At 43.9% G+C, this 14,474-nt stretch overlaps 1 protein-coding gene across 2 annotated transcripts in view; it reads left to right on the top strand.

Moving 5' to 3' along the window:
* The window catches only part of LOC147663441 (tetratricopeptide repeat protein 39B-like), a 325,459-nt gene that overhangs the window by 209,535 nt on the left and 101,450 nt on the right, over window positions 1–14,474 (top strand). For both annotated transcript variants that reach the window (XM_086950451.1, XM_086950452.1), the window contains exon 4: window positions 4,371–4,447. In XM_086950451.1, the coding sequence (XP_086806577.1) occupies window positions 4,371–4,447 (77 nt within the window). The remainder of the gene's footprint in view (window positions 1–4,370; window positions 4,448–14,474) is intronic.

The following is a 14,474-nucleotide window of genomic DNA, read 5'->3' as shown; positions in this document are numbered from 1 at the left end:
CCAGGCAGAGGGCCTTGAATACCACTCTTTCCCTGACCGGCAGCCAGTGCAGTTTCTTCAAGGCGGGTTTCGCAGATGCTCTGGCCGGGGTGTTTGTGAGCAGCCGTGCAGCGGCATTCTGGATTTTCTGTAGGATATGAAAGGTGGCTTCGGGGGCTCCCAGATAAATGGCGTTACTGTAGTCCAACCTGGACACAATCAGGCCTTGGATCAACAGTTTCCGGGAGTTAAAAGGAAGCAGGGGAGCACTTTCCTACATGACCTTAGAAGGCCGAACCAGACGCCGGCTGTCTTCTTTGCCTGCGTTCTAAAGGTGAGATCTTTTTCTAACATTATTCCCAAGCTCTTGACCTCCGTCTTGGGGGCAAGAGGTTCACCAAGACAGGCGGGCCAGATGTTAGGGGGTAGAGAGAGCCCTTTTTGTCCCAGGAGCAGGATCTCTGTTTTTGACCCATTAAGCTTGAGGGCTGAGTCGTTCATCCATTGGTGTATTTTGGAGAGACAGCCATGTAGGTTGGAGGGTTCTTGCTTGGGGTGAGAAAGAGTTACCACCAGCTGTGTATCATCAGCATAACTGATGATAGTCACTCCAAATGGGGTGACCACCTCCTCCAGTGGGGCCATGTACACGTTAAATAACGTGGGGCTTAGTGACGAGCCCTGGGGCACACCACACCGGAGGGGGATGGCAGGGGAGCGGCTGTCACTTTCCCAGACTTGGAAGGAGCGTTGGCAGAGAAATGATGAGAGCCATTTCAGAGCTTTGTCCTTCACTCCGATGTTTCCCAGGCGTTGAGTTAAGACCTGGTGGCTGACAGTATCGAAGGCCGCACTCAGGTCCAGGAGGATCACTGCCACTGATCCTCCTGTGTCAAGAATGTCTCTGGCCTTCTCCACTGCTGCAAGGAGTGCGGTGTCAGTGCCCTGACCTGGTCGGAAGCCCGTTTGGGAGTTCTTGAGTAGGTGGTTAGTTTCCAAGAACTGTGACAGTTTTTTGTTTACTAGTTTCTCAGTGACCTTACCAATCCATGGGAGGAGGGAGATGGGTCTATAGTTTGATAGGTCCTCAGGGTCTAGGGAAGGTTTCTTGAGAAGTCCTTTAACGACCGCCTCTTTCCAGCTAGGAGGAACTTCACCTTGGGATAAGGAGGTGTTAATCAGAGCGGTCAGCGGGGGCACTATGGTGTGGGTGACTTTTTTGAGGAACCGTATGGGCACTGGGTCACTGGGGGCGCCACTCTTGATTGAGGCAAATGTGGTGGCTACCTCCTCCGTGGTAACCGGGCCGAAGGAAACCAGGTAAGGGGCAGATGATTTCAGGGGGGAATTCATCCGCAGGGGAGGGTTGTCCTTATCTCCTTCAATGAAATCGGATTCGGTAGCGGGAAGAGAGGCGAGAATCTTTTTGATTTTTTCATCGAAGAAGGTAGCTAGTTTGATAGGTTTAATATTGTGAGATATAAAGAGTCAACATTATTCCTCAAACATTTTGTTAAAAGAACATAAATTCCAAAGGTACAATATAGAAAAGATTGCAAGTATAATACAAAAGGCTTGTTATGAAGCAGTAGGTGTTATGCAATTTCATATACAGCACATAAGTTGCATTGGAACAGTGTCGTGCCGATGAAAGATGTACAAAGATAATATTCTTGTAGAGCGATGAAGCAATGAAGCGGCAGCAATTACACATTTGTTGCACAAACTACCAAAGCGGAGAACGAAAACTACCTGTCAAGCAATATTCCGCCTTTAGCTGAAATAATCATGTACATACGTCCCAATGAAAGCAAAATGATTGCAAACACTGGAAATGCACAGTTTTGTGTTTTTTTAACTCTGTGATGGTGCGTTATAAGCAGGGGTTTCCAGTGCTCAGCACCTGCACTTAATTGTCAGCACCAGCTCTAGTGACCGTCTACCAAATGGTGGCACTGTCTGTCTAATTTTGAGATGAGCATAACAGTGTTTAATAGGTCAATAGAGATTATAAAATTATACCTGTCGCTCATGCCCTTATTACAGCTTAGGGGGCTTTCAATAGTCTGAAGTATCACACTTGTAGGAGTGCAGTGGTTAGTAGTTGTATTGGAACTGCCATTGACAATGGAAGAGTCAATGGGTGATGCAGCATGCTGTGGCCTCCAAAGATGGGTCCTGGCACTTACTTTTTTGCAGATTAAACACTGTTCATAAGCACAGATAAAAACAGATTTTAAAAGTTTGCAAAACAGTGGACCACACCACTGGAATCCCCACAAAAAATCCCCACTAATAACGGAATACCATAACATTTGCTCAACCCATAAGTACTTGAAAGGCAACTGTAGAACAAAATTATTGATATTTTTAAGTTTGCTACAGGTTCATATTAATTTCTAATGTATAAACTGAGGGAAATAACACTTTTGGTTTCAAAGCAATGCTGACAGATTTGTCTCTTGCTTGTCGCAATTATGGATTTAGAAAAAAGACTGCCGGAATCTGTTTGCAATTGCTCATGTAAATTACTTGGATATAGTTACATACCAAATTGGATATATGTTGATACCACGCATACTTTTAGCACGCATACCATTACCACGCATTTTTTTACAACGCAGGACCCTTTACCACGAATACCTATACAACGCATTACACTACAACGCAGGTACTATTACAACGCATACCATTACAACGTAAGTATAGGTAAGTATATAATATTTTAAAATAATGTAATTAATAATAATTTAATTATTTTAATTAATTAACAATTATTTTATTATGAAATATTTTAATTAATTAAATTAATTTTTATTTATTAATTTGTAAATATATGTTAAAAATACCCCTGTACCCCAAAACCCAAACCCAACCCTGAAACCTAAAAATACCCCTGTACCCCCAAACCCAAACCCAGCCCTGAAACCTAAAAATACCCCTGTACCCAAAAACCCAAACCCAGTCCTGAAACCTAAAAATACCCCTGTACCCCAAAACCCAAACCCAACCCTGAAACCTAAAAATACTCCTGTACCCCAAAACCCAAACCCAACCCCAAAACCTAAAAAGACCCCTGTACCCCAAAACCCAAACCCAACCCTGAAACCTAAAAATACCCCTGTACCCCAAAACCCAAACCCAACCCTGAAACCTAAAAATACCCCTGTACCCCAAAACCCAAACCCAGCCCTGAAACCTAAAAATACCCCTGTACCCCAAAACCCAAACCCAGCCCTGAAACCTAAAAATACTCCTGTACCCCAAAACCCAAACCCAACCCTGAAACCTAAAAATACCCCTGTACCCCAAAACCCAAACCCAACCCTGAAACCTAAAAATACCCCTGTACCCCAAAACCCAAACCCAACCCTGAAACCTAAAAATACCCCTGTACCCCAAAACCCAAACCCAACCCTGAAACCTAAAAATACCCCTGTACCCCCAAACCCAAACCCAGCCCTGAAACCTAAAAATACCCCTGTACCCAAAAACCCAAATCCAGTCCTGAAACCTAAAAATACCCCTGTACCCCAAAACCCAAACCCAACCCTGAAACCTAAAAATACTCCTGTACCCCAAAACCCAAACCCAACCCCGAAACCTAAAAAGACCCCTGTACCCCAAAACCCAAACCCAACCCTGAAACCTAAAAATACCCCTGTACCCCAAAACCCAAACCCAACCCTGAAACCTAAAAATACCCCTGTACCCCAAAACCCAAACCCAGCCCTGAAACCTAAAAATACCCCTGTACCCCAAAACCCAAACCCAGCCCTGAAACCTAAAAATACTCCTGTACCCCAAAACCCAAACCCAACCCTGAAACCTAAAAATACCCCTGTACCCCAAAAAACAAACCCAACCCTGAAACCTAAAAATACCCCTGTACCCCAAAACCCAAACCTAACCCTGAAACCTAAAAATACCCCTGTACCCCAAAACCCAAACCCAGCCCTGAAACCTAAAAATACCCCTGTACCCCATAACCCAAACCCAACCCTGAAACCTAAAAATACCCCTGTACCCCAAAACCCAAACCCAGCCCTGAAACCTAAATATACCCCTGTACCCCAAAACCCAATCCCAACCCTGAAACCTAAACATACCCCTGTACCCCAAAACCCAAACCCAATACCCCTAATAAATGTTTTAAAAAATAGATAAACTTACCTATACTTACGTTGTAACGGTATGCGTTGTAATAGTATCTGCGTTGTAGTGTAATGCGTTGTAAAGGTATTCGTGGTAAAGGGTCCTGCGTGGTAATAGTCTTGTTGTAAAAGTATTTTGTGCTAAAAGTTGGGTGGTAACAGTTACATACCAAATTACTTTATCACCCCCCCTGAACTGGAGATAATATGTTTAACTAATGGATCTTTCCCTTCTAGGTTCAGAAAAAGAAACACAGTCGTTGAATCACTCTCCAATCTTGTCTCCAAGCAGTCAGTGGAACAGTTGTCTGAAGGTAAGTTGCCTCTGCCCTGCACAGTTTGTAAACCGGAGAAACATTTACTTTACCATGCTCTTCAAAACATGAGGGTCTTATTTTTGCATCTAGGCAAAGATCAGCTGCATTTCATGTACCTCTGCCTGTCTTAATTGAAGGACTGTTCCTGGAGTTACACGGTACATTAATTGATTTGACAGGAAACTAACACATTTATTTGAAACTTTATATTCCCTTGAACAAGAAACGTGCCTGCTTCCTTAGATACGATTTTTTCTCGTTAGGAGGAAATCATTGTAATGCTGTCTAGTCCCCGATGATATTAGAGTTGTGTGCATTTGTTGAAGGGTAATTTCAGTAACCTCAAAAAACTTTTAAAAGCTTCCGGAGGACATCCAATCTTATAAAGTTATTAAAGTATTAAAAAAATACAAAACTACAGTAAAAAAAATACACATACACTTTTTTTAGACCACGTCTAACACAAAATACGTTTTTGTGGGGGAAAAAGAGGATCCCACAAAAACTTGTTTGCTGAAAATGCCTCCTGCAGTGCGTTTTAGTGACAGAGACAACGTTTATGACCTTTAATTTCTGAGTTTGCCATATTACCAAATCTTTCCTAGAATAAACTCTTCATACCTGCTACAGAGCTTTGCTACTGTTTTGGTGTAATTGAGCTACATTGAGAATCTGTCTGTAATGTTAGCTGCCTGGCCATAATGGTGATCGCTGAACTTGCATCTCTAATAAACAGACCAATTTAAAATAATTTGCAGAACTGGGAGTCTTTAAGTCAGAAGTAGGACACCGTTCAGTTGGTGGTTCCTATAAAGCTGTATGCAACTGTATTCCAATTTGAATACATTTTATTTAAAAAAAAACCTTTTCAGGCAACAGCACTTCACCGTGAATCATTGAATTGTATTGAATTGAATGTCATTTTTAAGATATCAAGAATATTCAGTTTCCCTTTCGTTACAGGAAGTTAAACAAAAATGCTTTGTCCTGGGGTTTTTGCTTGTTCGGATCTTAAATAACATAATAAACCACTTCTCGTCTAATTATTTCTGGAAATGTAACATTGCTGTAAAAACGTTGGGCAAAAGGTTACATAATTTGATTGTTTTCAACCTTTCCATTATGGCTGTGTTGCCAGTTGCTTTGACCATCAGTTACAAGACTTGTTGACGTGTCCTTCACTGTTCCTTCACAGGCCGCTCCACATGGCTGATGATGAATGAAGCTCCTGCTTCCCATTAGTGTTATCGTTTGCTAGCCTGTGGTTTTGGCGCTCCGGGGCGGTAATGTTAAATGGTAACAATATCTCTGATCTAATCATGAATTGCACACACTATAGGAATATGAATGTACCGTGGTACTGGAAGGAGCATGAAGTGTGTGATCAGAGGTATTGGCCCCTCGGTCTAATAATAGTAATTCCGTTGGCTCTAGTAACACGAGTCACTGGCCGCATCGCCATTATAAGGTCTACTGTAACTCAATGAAGCTGGAATATTTCACCTAGTCAGTAGAATTTATTATATGCCTCCTGCAATTTCTGAGAGCAATCCCAGTTTAAAGCTAATAAAATCCACAGTATTGCCCCTTGGAATTATCTATTCTACCAGGTTTAGTAACTGCAGATGGAGGGGAGTATTGGGACAAAAACCATGACATTTTTAGTGAGGCTCATTGTGTGCTCAACCACTCACCTGGAAACATTACTAATGAGGTTTCCGTTAGTGATCACATAACCATCAATCATGCAATGTGCTGTTTTGGCATGGCATGAAACTAAACAACAAACTGTTGTCCCTTTCCATGAAAAAGGCTCTGGTGAGCATAGTCCCCAGATTAAAGTGTCACAGGTTCTTTGTGTAGTTCAACTGAACGGTGTAGCAATGAAAGTGTTTTTGTGATAATCACATGTATAAATTGGATCCACTGGAATCCAAAGTAAGCTCTTTCACTGTCAAAACTGTCGCTGGATCCTTGAAAATATCAAAAAACAAAATTATAACTTTCATCTATAACTTTTGACAGTAAACAGTTCGAATAGTCATTCAAGGTCCACTTTAATATTTATTAGAACATTGGAATGTTGGGAGCTCCATTGCAGACAATGGAGTGCTCCCTGCTTTCACTGGCCGGTAAAGGCCCGCAGAGCAATATTCCAATGTTCTACAAAGGCTTCTCGAAGCTCGAGGGGATTTATATCCCCTCGAACCTCGAGAACCCTTTCTTTAATTTGTTAGAACATTCTGCCCTCTAGTGGCAGAATGTTCTAATAGCCTTATAGCCCTTCGTAGCAGGGTTATACCGGCTATTAATGTCCCGCTGTCTCGTTAAAGTCCCTCGCCTTCGGCTCGGACCTTTAACGATTCAGCGGGCCTTTAATAGCCGGTATAGCTCGCTACGGCGGGCTATAAGGCTATATTAAAAACCCAATTCATTGATCTAGTTAGAATATTAATACATATAATATAAAGTAACTTTTAGAAAGTTAACTTCTACTCTCCAAGTGATTCCTTTTGTAGCTTAGCAAGCAGCCGCCATGCTGCATGTGCAGGCAGCATGACCAGTGTAGCGGGGCACAACATGCCTTAGATTCCCTCCTAAGACGAATGGCATGCACAAACCTAATGATATGGCACTATTTGAAGTAGGCAGGTCAACAGTGCATATTGCAATAAATAAACAGCTGAGCAGCCCTAGTGTGCTTCCTGTCTCTCCTCAGTTTTGATCACATTATGTATTGTTTTGATCACCATGGAGTTTCGCCCATAGCTGAGACCCCTCCCTTTCTGTGGGCGATGACAGTTGTGCATAGTGTGCTATGACAATGGGCAAACTGCATCCATCATGATCACTGTACCGTACATGCAACCTGTGCATGATGGGTATTTCAGTGGAAATGCACACTATGTGTACGTACTTAGAGGGGGCTGAAGTGGCTTTAAGTCTGATGCACCAGACTGTCATCAGCCAGAAAGAAGAGCTGCAAGAAAAAGCTCCAGAGCTGTGTGGCCAGACACATAGTCCCAGAGCAGCGTTCAGTGTTTGCAAGCATTAAGGATTCTCCTCCCTATGGGACAGAGAGTCTGTCCACTTGCTGATGCCAGTAAACGCAAGTGGTTATACAGTGATGTAGGCGTCATCGGTCTTTGCGGGGGGAGGAGTGTATGGGTGGTGATCTACCAGTGGTTGCCTACCCGTGGTCACTGATCAAAGGTTCTCAAAAATAGGTAAATGTACAGCGCTGGTTATTAATGTCTCCCCAATCTTTGATGGCAGGCGCTCAAGGCTTACACGTGGTGAAAGAGGACTCTTAGGTGTGGTTACTGCAGCGTTGTTTCAAGATTAAGACTTGTCTATTGTTAAATAAATGCAGAGCATGTCTTCAGCAATGCCCTCAATGATAACACTAAGGTACTTGCTAAAGCCCTTACGTTTGAAAGAAAAACCTCCTAAATATCAGCAGCACTCATAACACTCGCAGGTTAGTACACTATTGGAAACAATCTAAAACCCTGCACAGAGTGAAGTGACACACAACCAGAACATCTGACTCAAGAGGCATCAGATTCACGCCTGTAAGAGAAGCAGTCACACACTGCCAGAAGCAATATTAAACGCTCCTCCTGGACTAGTTCGGGAGCCTAACCTAAAAATGCTTAGTAAGAGAAACTACAAGCAGGCCTGGCCAGCCTCATTTCATCAGGCAGTAGTTGCAGTCCACAACAAAGACGTGCGTTGACAAAGCCAATATGTGTGGGTTGCATTTTCAATTGTATGCCGCCCTATTGGAATTGCCAATGCTTGTTTGACTGTAGTAAAAGATTGCAGTGATTTGCATTATCCATTGATGTTAACTCCTACATCTTATTGGATTGTTATAATGCTGCCTTATATTTGTCTTTCTATATTTTTTTTCTTGTAATTTCACGAAAAAACATATTTCTTTGCTGAACGTTTTCCAAAGTGGGGTAGAAGGACCTAGCAAACCTCTTTCACAAAGTCCTGTGTTTGCAACGATTCCAGAAAAAGCTTTCAAAAAGTTGGCCTCCACAGTTGCCAAAATAAAATTGGAGTGTGCAAGCAGTTTTAGAAAGTTTTGATTTGTTCGCAGTTTGATCACTTAACCCTAGACCTATAGTCCGCATTACAAAACCATATATTTGGATTCTTCACACACTCTGGGGGTGTGCTGATGTTTGGTGGACTTTCTAGACATGCATAACTACTCAGGAGACAATATTTCAAATGGGATGACTGTGTTGCACTTTAAAAATTCTGACAATCTGGTAGGTCTTCCTCCTGTAGGAAGACTTTTGTGTGACTGGTGGACCCCAAATATAACCATGTTTAATCTCCTGATTGTAACGGATATGAATCATATAGGCACAAAAAGTATCTATCCACATCTACATGCAACCCATGCCCCCTCCATATCATCCTCTGCATAATTTGTAATCTCTATGTGGACTTACCTTTGAAAAGCAACTAAAAGTATTGGAACCAAAAGTTTTAAGGTAACAAAAATTGTTTTTTCGGTCTGTAAAATATGATATATACATGTATAATTGTACTATTGACTTTGTTTCCAGGGCTTTGAATACATTATAATATGTACATTGAGTTCATAAACATTAAATAATAAAATATAAAGATTCTATCTACAGTAAGGCACCTAATTTTGCGGTTGCAGACCACATGCCTCTGAATGACTGACCAGGAGATCTCAGGGGGAAATGTAATTTATGTTTAGCGTAAGAAATTTAGCAATACTTACATTAGTCGGCTGTTGTCTCCTCACATGAACATGCCAAAGGTATGCCCACATTTTACAGTCTCCGAGTCTTCAGAATATATAGCTACCCAGCAAATACATGCAGACAAGCTGAAGGTTGTTTTAAATGTGCCCCTCCTCGGACAACGCTTTCTGAATCCAAGTTTTGATCTGGGATCAAGCACGGGAGAAGGTTAGATTTAAGGGGTTTTTGGTTTCCCTCTTGACATGGCTCAGTGACCAGGTTGGTGTTAGAGCCATTGCACAAACAGACTTGGGCATTTCTGGCCTTCCGTCTTGCAATGAGTTCTTAACGTCTGTATCAAATGTGTAACTTGGCCTTTGTCACGTCTGTCTTATCCGTCTCTCATATTTCTGTCTTTCATCTTCCTGTCTCTCATCTCGCTGTCTGTTATCTATGTGTGTCTCACCTATTACATCTCTCCTTGACGTTCATTTTGAAATCTGTTTCTCTTATTCTTGTCTCCAATTTCTCTCTCTCATTCACATCTCTCATCTGAGTCTCACCTACCTGTCTCTAATCTGTGTCCCTAATCTGTTGTACCTCTCCTTGACATTTCTGTTCCTATCTTTCTCTTACTTCTGTAGCTTGGATTTCTCTCTCTTTCACATCTCTTGCAGCTTCCCGTCTATAAACTAAAGATAGACAAATGACTTCTTCAAGGCGATTATTGTTTTTATTTTTCTTAATGTTATTCTTAAACTTGATCAGTAATGTTATCACCTTAATGTCGGTGAATGAACCGCAAATCAATGAAGGATTGTACTAAATAAATAAACCTACCCACGACTATTATAATGCGGCTTACAAACTAGCGTAATCATTCAGGATTTTTTATATCACAAAATTTGATGCACCAGTGTAGTAAGAGGCACTGCAATTCAGTAATAAGAGACAGGGCTTCTTTTGTTCATCCTTATTTCTAGTATATGGTTTGAGCCCAGACATGTTTCTCACATCTACCATCTTAAACACAAGGAGATGATGGAGAGAGCGCTGAAACTTTTCAGACACTCACCGCCAGTCACAGATCTGGGTTGAATCCATCATCGTTCTTTAGTTCCTTAACTCACTTTTACCAGACCCAGCCATACGCAAATCAGTCTTCATCCTGTGCCTCATGGGAACAGTCCAGTCTGAGCTGCAAAGCCAGATCTTCCCTGGACCGGAAACAAGCATCCTGGGACCGGTTTCGGGATAACACCCCTCTTCTCCAGTATTAGGGTGTCTTTCATAGATTCACATGCTTAAATATTCCCCGTCGTCGGAGTGGGAGTCCCACGGTAAATAAAATTGCAATAATATACTATATTTATATATATGTATCAACATAAAACCTGAAATATGTACCAGAAATAGGCATAACCTGCCTACACATATTTCTACATAGGAATGCATGGGAAAGGAAAAAACCAGATGCAGTCTATCCTTGTCATTATGTTGGTCCAAACTGCAGCCAATCAGGCGACAGCAACCCTCTAGAACCTTCTCCTCAGAGCTCAGCACCTCAGATTTTCTACCGCACGTCGTGTGTAAGGGAGTCTCCCTGAGCTCTGCTCAGTTTTCTCCTTTCTTCAGGTTTTTCCTGGTTCTTCAACATGTCTACAAATAAGAAGTCTCTTTTTAGAGCTTGTTCTTCTTGTGGAAAGCTAAGACTTTTTTCAGAGGATCCACACAGTAAGTGTATTTACTGTCTTTACCAGTACCATGAGGTGGGGAGCTGTAAGTTCTGTAGAACATTCTTCACAAAGACTTTAAAGGACAGGGAAGGCCGTTTACTCCTCTGACTTCATAGACTTAAGGATAAGGATCATGTTATGTTATGTTATGTTATGTTATGAAGCTTTTATATAGCGCACGGCTACTCAAAAAGAGTGTCCCGGCGCTTTCCACCTGCAACTCAGAGTAAAAATAACACAACACAGCGAAAAAGAAAGAGGAAACAGAAAAAAAAGAAACATTAGAACCAGCCTAAAGATTAAAAAGCCATGTCTTCAGGCTCTTCCTGAACTGGAGCAGATTGGCAGTGCTACGGAGCGAGAGGGGAAGCGAATTCCACAGCTGGGGAGCTTTACAGCTGAAAGAACGCCCTCCCACGCGGGCCTTCCTCACCCGCTCGACCACCGCTTTATAAAGGGATTCCGAACGCAGGGAGCGGACTGGTCGATAGAAAGCCAGTCTCCGCCGCAGATATCCAGCCCCTGATCCAAACAGGGTTTTGTGCATCAATGTCAGGGATTTGAACTGAATCCGCTTCCGGATGGGCAGCCAGTGTAAAGCCTGCAGCAGCCCGGAGGCTCTGGCTCGTCTACGCAGGCCAAAAATCGCCCGGGCGGCGGAGTTCTGCACCACCTGTAGACGCTGAACCAGGTAATCAGGGAGGCCAAGAAAGAGGGCATTGGCATAGTCTAACCTTGAGCCAACAAGAGCCTGCACAGTAATCCGCCTGTGCTCCTCAGACAGCAGGGGCAGGAATTTACGGAGCATTTTCAAGATTCCATAGCAGGTGCCAGCCAGACCAAGAATGTGTGTTCTCAGCGACAGCTGGTTGTCCAGCTTGACACCCAGATTTTTAGCCACCGAGGAGGACTGTGCAGGAGGACTCATGTCGGACGGCCACCATTGCTGCCACTCTGGATCATCGACGCAACCAAAGAATAGAACCTCGGACTTACTTGAGTTGGCCCTCAGACTGTTCTGCTGCAACCAGTCGAAGACCAGTGCAAGACAGTCCCGAATTCTCTCTCCATCAAACTCCTGGTCTTTCCCGCATATGAAGAGGAGTTGCGTATCGTCGGCGTAGGAGACGATCTGAGCCCCATATGCCTCCTCCACGGCCGCCAAAGGGGACATAAAGATGTTAAACAGCGTGGGGCTCAACACAGAGCCCTGTGGAACCCCAACTCCCAGTGGCGGCATCTCGGCAGAACTCTGGGAAACCCGGACCGTCTGGCGGTGGCCTTCAAGGAAAGATGTGAACCACCTGAGCACCGTCTCCCTGAGGCCGATGTCATAAAGCCTAGCTAAAAGCGCCTTATGGGGAACGGTGTCGAAAGCCGCTGATAGGTCTAACATGACCAGCATAGCCCTACCGCCGACATGTACTTTCTGATACTGAAAGTCTTATTTCTGGCCATTCCCAAGCAGCCTCCAAACGTGGTAGTGTGCAGGAGTTGCCTTCTCCATTTTTAAAAAAGAGGAAAATTTCTCTTTCCTTAGCCCCTGCGGTGTCTTCACCACTTCCTACCACTTCTGGGCCCACGAGACCTTGCTCTCAGGCTCCTGCTGCAACTTCCTCAGGTTTTTCTGTGAAGAAAACTGATTTTCCGTCGACGACAGTGTCGTCTACAGTCCCGTCGACAAAATTGGCTGTCTCTGGTTCGAAATCGACGATGACAGTCACAACGACGCTTGCTTCTGGATCGTCTACAGCCCTTTCGTCGACGTCCTCGTCGTCGATGAGGGTAATTCTCAGTTCTAAGACTGTGTCGTCGATTATTCCAATTTCATCGTCATCGACAAAGAAACCTCCTTCGTCGACAGTTAGATCATCGTTGACGAAGGGTGTTAAGATGCTGGTTTCATCGACACCTTCGACGACGAGTGTTCCGTCGACGACTGTCCCGTCGACGAGTGTTCCGTCGACCGCTGCTCCATCGACGAAGAAGATTAAGAAGCCATTGCTGTTGACGAAGGTCCCGTCGACGTCTACGTCGATGAAGGTTCCGTCGGCGGGAACCATTGCCGTCGGTGACATCACCGTCGACGACAGCCTCGTTGACGAGGTCACCGTCGACGGAGACCAAAAAGACCACATCATCGTCTATGCTGTCGACAGCACCATCTACGGAAAGATTGCCATCGACGATGGAGTCTCAAAATGTAGAAAAGACAGTTCCGTCTACGATGCCGTCTACATTTGTCGCTCTGCCTTTATTGCCACTGTCTTCCAGCAGTTTAGCCAATGTTGACACTCTTCAAAAAAGTAGTATGGTTCCAAGTGATCAACTTGCACTTCCTGGTGATGCACTGCCTCCCTTGCCTTTGTTTGCTACAGACTCAGACCAAGAGTCTGAAGAGGATGTACATGAATCTTTCACTGAGGCTCATAGTCCATCAGATTTAATCATAAAGTGTCAAGAGTTCAGTAATGATGAGGAGGAGCAGTATGGCCAACAGGATGAGGTTCCGACTGCGACATTACCTTTGTCGCTTATCTCTAACCTCCAAAGTATGTTAGATGAATATAACAGGCGTTTCCCACCATCACCACAAGTGCCTACAGTTCCTTCAGACTTAACCCCTAGTACCCTTATTACGGAGACACACATCAATTCAAGTACACGCAACTGTGTATCCTGATGATGACGAGGAGAACCCTCCTGATCGAGAAGATGGGGAGGTTACAGATGTGGATGGTGATGATAACATGGCGGAGTGGGATGACTATCGGGCACAAACACAGTCCCCATCTCAAGTGACGCCAGGGGATTCTCCTCCGGTGGATATTGCAAGCTTCCATCAGTTAACGGACAGAGCGGCTCAGCGTTTTAAGTTACCACGAGTCCAAAGAGAGGAAGATTGTTTCCTTTACGATTTCAAGAGTCAACCATTCAAACAGATTCATACTGTTCCAATTATAGATTTCATCTGGGCTGAAGGGGTGAAACTAATGAAGACGCCAAATTCTTTGCCTGCCCAATTACCACGATTAGAAAAGAAATATAAGGCGCCGGTCGGATCTCCAGCATGCCTCATTGGCCAGCCGAAGCCAGATTCAGTTGTTACACAGGCAGCTCAGCAGGGATCACGGAATCCTGCATCCACTATTACAGGGCCTCCGGACGTGAGGGCCGTTGCCTTGATGCTATAGGGCGCAAGTTCTCGTCGATGTATTCCACTACGGTGAGAGCGGCTAATGCTATGGCCATCTTGGGTCGATATGACTGCCAAATTTGGGCAGATATGACCGCCTATGTGGCGTTGCTTCCGGATGCTTCTAAGGCGGAAGCATTGCAACTTCTTCAGGAAGGAGAAAGAACGTCTGAAGAATTGATTGATTGTGCAATAGATGTAGCCTGCACTGGATTCCGACAGCTCGCTGGAGCGGCTGTCTTACATAGGCAAGGTTGGTTGCGCTCCACCTCCTTCCGTCAGGAAGTTCAGGCTAAAATTCTCGATATGCCATATGATGGCGAATCACTCTTTGGAGCACACATTGATGAGGTGTT

The sequence above is a fragment of the Lissotriton vulgaris genome, unplaced genomic scaffold, assembly GCF_964263255.1.
Source record: "Lissotriton vulgaris unplaced genomic scaffold, aLisVul1.2 SCAFFOLD_2539, whole genome shotgun sequence".
NCBI classification, from domain to species: domain Eukaryota; kingdom Metazoa; phylum Chordata; class Amphibia; order Caudata; family Salamandridae; genus Lissotriton; species Lissotriton vulgaris.
This window is presented reverse-complemented; position numbering and strand designations above follow the sequence as displayed.